The sequence below is a fragment of the Clupea harengus genome, chromosome 17, assembly GCF_900700415.2.
Source record: "Clupea harengus chromosome 17, Ch_v2.0.2, whole genome shotgun sequence".
NCBI lineage: Eukaryota > Metazoa > Chordata > Actinopteri > Clupeiformes > Clupeidae > Clupea > Clupea harengus.
The window spans coordinates 27,550,834-27,553,333 of NC_045168.1; the positions used below are offsets into that span (position 1 = coordinate 27,550,834).

Consider the following 2,500-nt stretch of genomic DNA (forward strand, 5'->3'; position numbering starts at 1 on the left):
CAGCCTCCTCAGAAGCTTTAGCAGTGATTGTGATACAAAGCAGAGCATCAGGAATCCAATCCAGATGAAGCCAAGACACAGAATGGTGTGAATGGACCCTATCACAGTGCAAACGGCAGGGAGCGGTTTGACGATTTGAGTGCTTTTTAAAAAAAAAAGTGCAGACACAAACAAACAATGTATCGTAGAGGATTTTGTTTTGGATCAATCTGTATTCTATGTGTTTACAGGATTATTTGTTGCATAATGTGTTATGGTACCTGTGGAAAGTCATGATAAATATATGGCATATATAAAATATATATGACATAGGGGATGTTTTGTGCTTCTTTATTAGATCAATTTTATCCTCTTCATCAGCATCATACGGATCTTGGTGCAGAAGCTGAGATGCCCTGATGTGGGAGGAACGGATCAGTCTCAGTACAAGTTAGTGTCATTAGAGTGCTACACCGACTAACAGACCAACACAATCGACAGAAGTTAGCGCAGAATGCCCTCACTTGACCTGAAACACACACATCTAGATAAGTGGGGGGTTGTGTGTGTGTGTGTGTGTGTGTGTGTGTGTGTGTGTGTGTGTGTGTGTGTGTGTGTGTGTGTGTGTGTGTGTGTGTGTGTGTGTGTGTGTGTGTGTGTGTGTGTGTGAGATTCTGAAGATGCCAGTTGTCATTTACTGATTTGTGTGAAGGAAATTGTGTTCCAGGCTGATTTATTTCCCAAATGATGTTTTTGTCTAGCCTAGACGTGGAGGTCTCGGAATGATTGGGATTGTAGTCCATTCAGTCTTGGACAGAAGGAGCATGCTGCTGTTAGAGAGCTATTAAGTGAAAAAGCTTGAGTGCTCGCAATCTGGGCTGTTGCGCTTTGTGCTCTTGCAGCAGGGGTGCAAACTTGTCACCGTTCGGTGAAATTCTTTGACCTTAAAATAGGTCATAACACATCACCCGATTTTTTTTTCAACGGCTTGACCCACCTTACACTGCTTCTGATTGGCTTACCCTGATATTCTTACCCTAACCGAATCTCTCGAAGACCCAACTCTTCAGAGAGCACCTCCTTTCCTAACTTCCAATTCCTCTCCCTTCCTCTAACTTTCCTTATCTTTCCTTTTAATGCTATCTCCTCTTACTAGTACTTAACTTGCACTTACAGTAGTTACACTCCTGAACTTTTATTCCTTAGGTAAAGCAGTATTTATTGTTTCACTAGCTTGATTGTTTTCTCCTCTGTACGTCGCTTTGGATAAAAGCGTCTGCTAAATGGCTAAATGTAAATGTAACCGGGGGGGAGAGGCATATCTAGGAGGTTCTTTTCGTTGTCGCCTATTTAACCTCTGATGAGTTTTCACCCCTGTTGCACAGAGAAAATGTTACTTCTGCACCTTTTGTTATTGTTTGATTGAGCAATAAGTCAACTTTGGACATGTATTTATTTCGTCTTAATTTATGCATTTAATTGTAGTTCAATATTCACATCATGCAGTATGCTATCTGTCTATATTGATGTATTGTGTTTTTTTCCCTCAGGAGGCTGGCAAAGTCAACCCTTCTGTTGATTCCATTATTTGGAGTAAATTATGTTGTGTTTGTTTACATCATGGAGAAGGAGAGTGATGGCATAGAAAAATACAAAATATTCTTTGACTTGTGCTTCGGGTCGTTTCAGGTAAGAATAAAGCTTGCTCCTGGCCGTAAACCTCCCGAGTGATGTGAGCTGTGAGAAGATATGTTATCAGCACTCAGTCAAAAAAAAAAAGATTCCAGAGAATCAGAGAGCATTACTGTGTTATCGAAAGTCAAGTCCTCCAAGCCCATTTGGGCTTCTGGTCAGTAGATGAATTTGTAGTATTTGAGACCCTTGCTTACCATATATCAGTGTGTCTCGACAACTGATCCAAGAAGAGCTCTCAAGAGACCTTAAGAAATTGTCAGCAGAGTGTGCAAAAGACGAAACTTATTTGTAAATATGAACTTCACAAAAAACCCTTATCTTATCTCTCAGATCCTTCTGTTATGTAATGAATGATTCTCTTATCTCTAGGGCCTTGTTGTCGCTATCCTGTATTGCTTTCTGAACAGTGAGGTAAGCCCCTCCTCCACCCGGACTCTTTTTATGTCAACATTACCTTTATAGTTTCCCGCTAGGAAACTCTAGTAAATGCACACAGTTACCTGAAACATTGCTATGCCATTCCAGCTATATATATATATATAACCCAGCTATATCATTCAAGAACATGTGCAAACCAGCCCAAGTTTCCATTTCGGGCCAACTTTACAGTTAATGTTATTATTCCCATAACCTTCATAACCGTGATTGAAGGATATTAGCAGGATATAACATTTAGGACTTCCCTTTCATGATGTATCTCTTGAGGTTCCAGCTGACTCCTCAATGTTCCTTAAAGAGGACAGGACCGGCGTGTCTATATTTTGAATTCACATCCTATCACCTTGATCACAATGACTAGGATCATCAAGCAATTAAAACACAGACC

The 2,500-nt window shown here is 40.4% G+C and overlaps 1 protein-coding gene across 1 annotated transcript in view; it reads left to right on the forward strand.

The window, feature by feature from the left end:
- vipr2 (vasoactive intestinal peptide receptor 2) overlaps positions 1 to 2,500 on the forward strand; it is a 30,882-nt gene that overhangs the window by 26,867 nt on the left and 1,515 nt on the right. Inside the window, exons 10-12 of the mRNA XM_031583817.2 lie at positions 338 to 429; positions 1,530 to 1,668; positions 2,044 to 2,085. Of these exons, the coding sequence (XP_031439677.1) occupies positions 338 to 429; positions 1,530 to 1,668; positions 2,044 to 2,085 (273 nt within the window). The remainder of the gene's footprint in view (positions 1 to 337; positions 430 to 1,529; positions 1,669 to 2,043; positions 2,086 to 2,500) is intronic.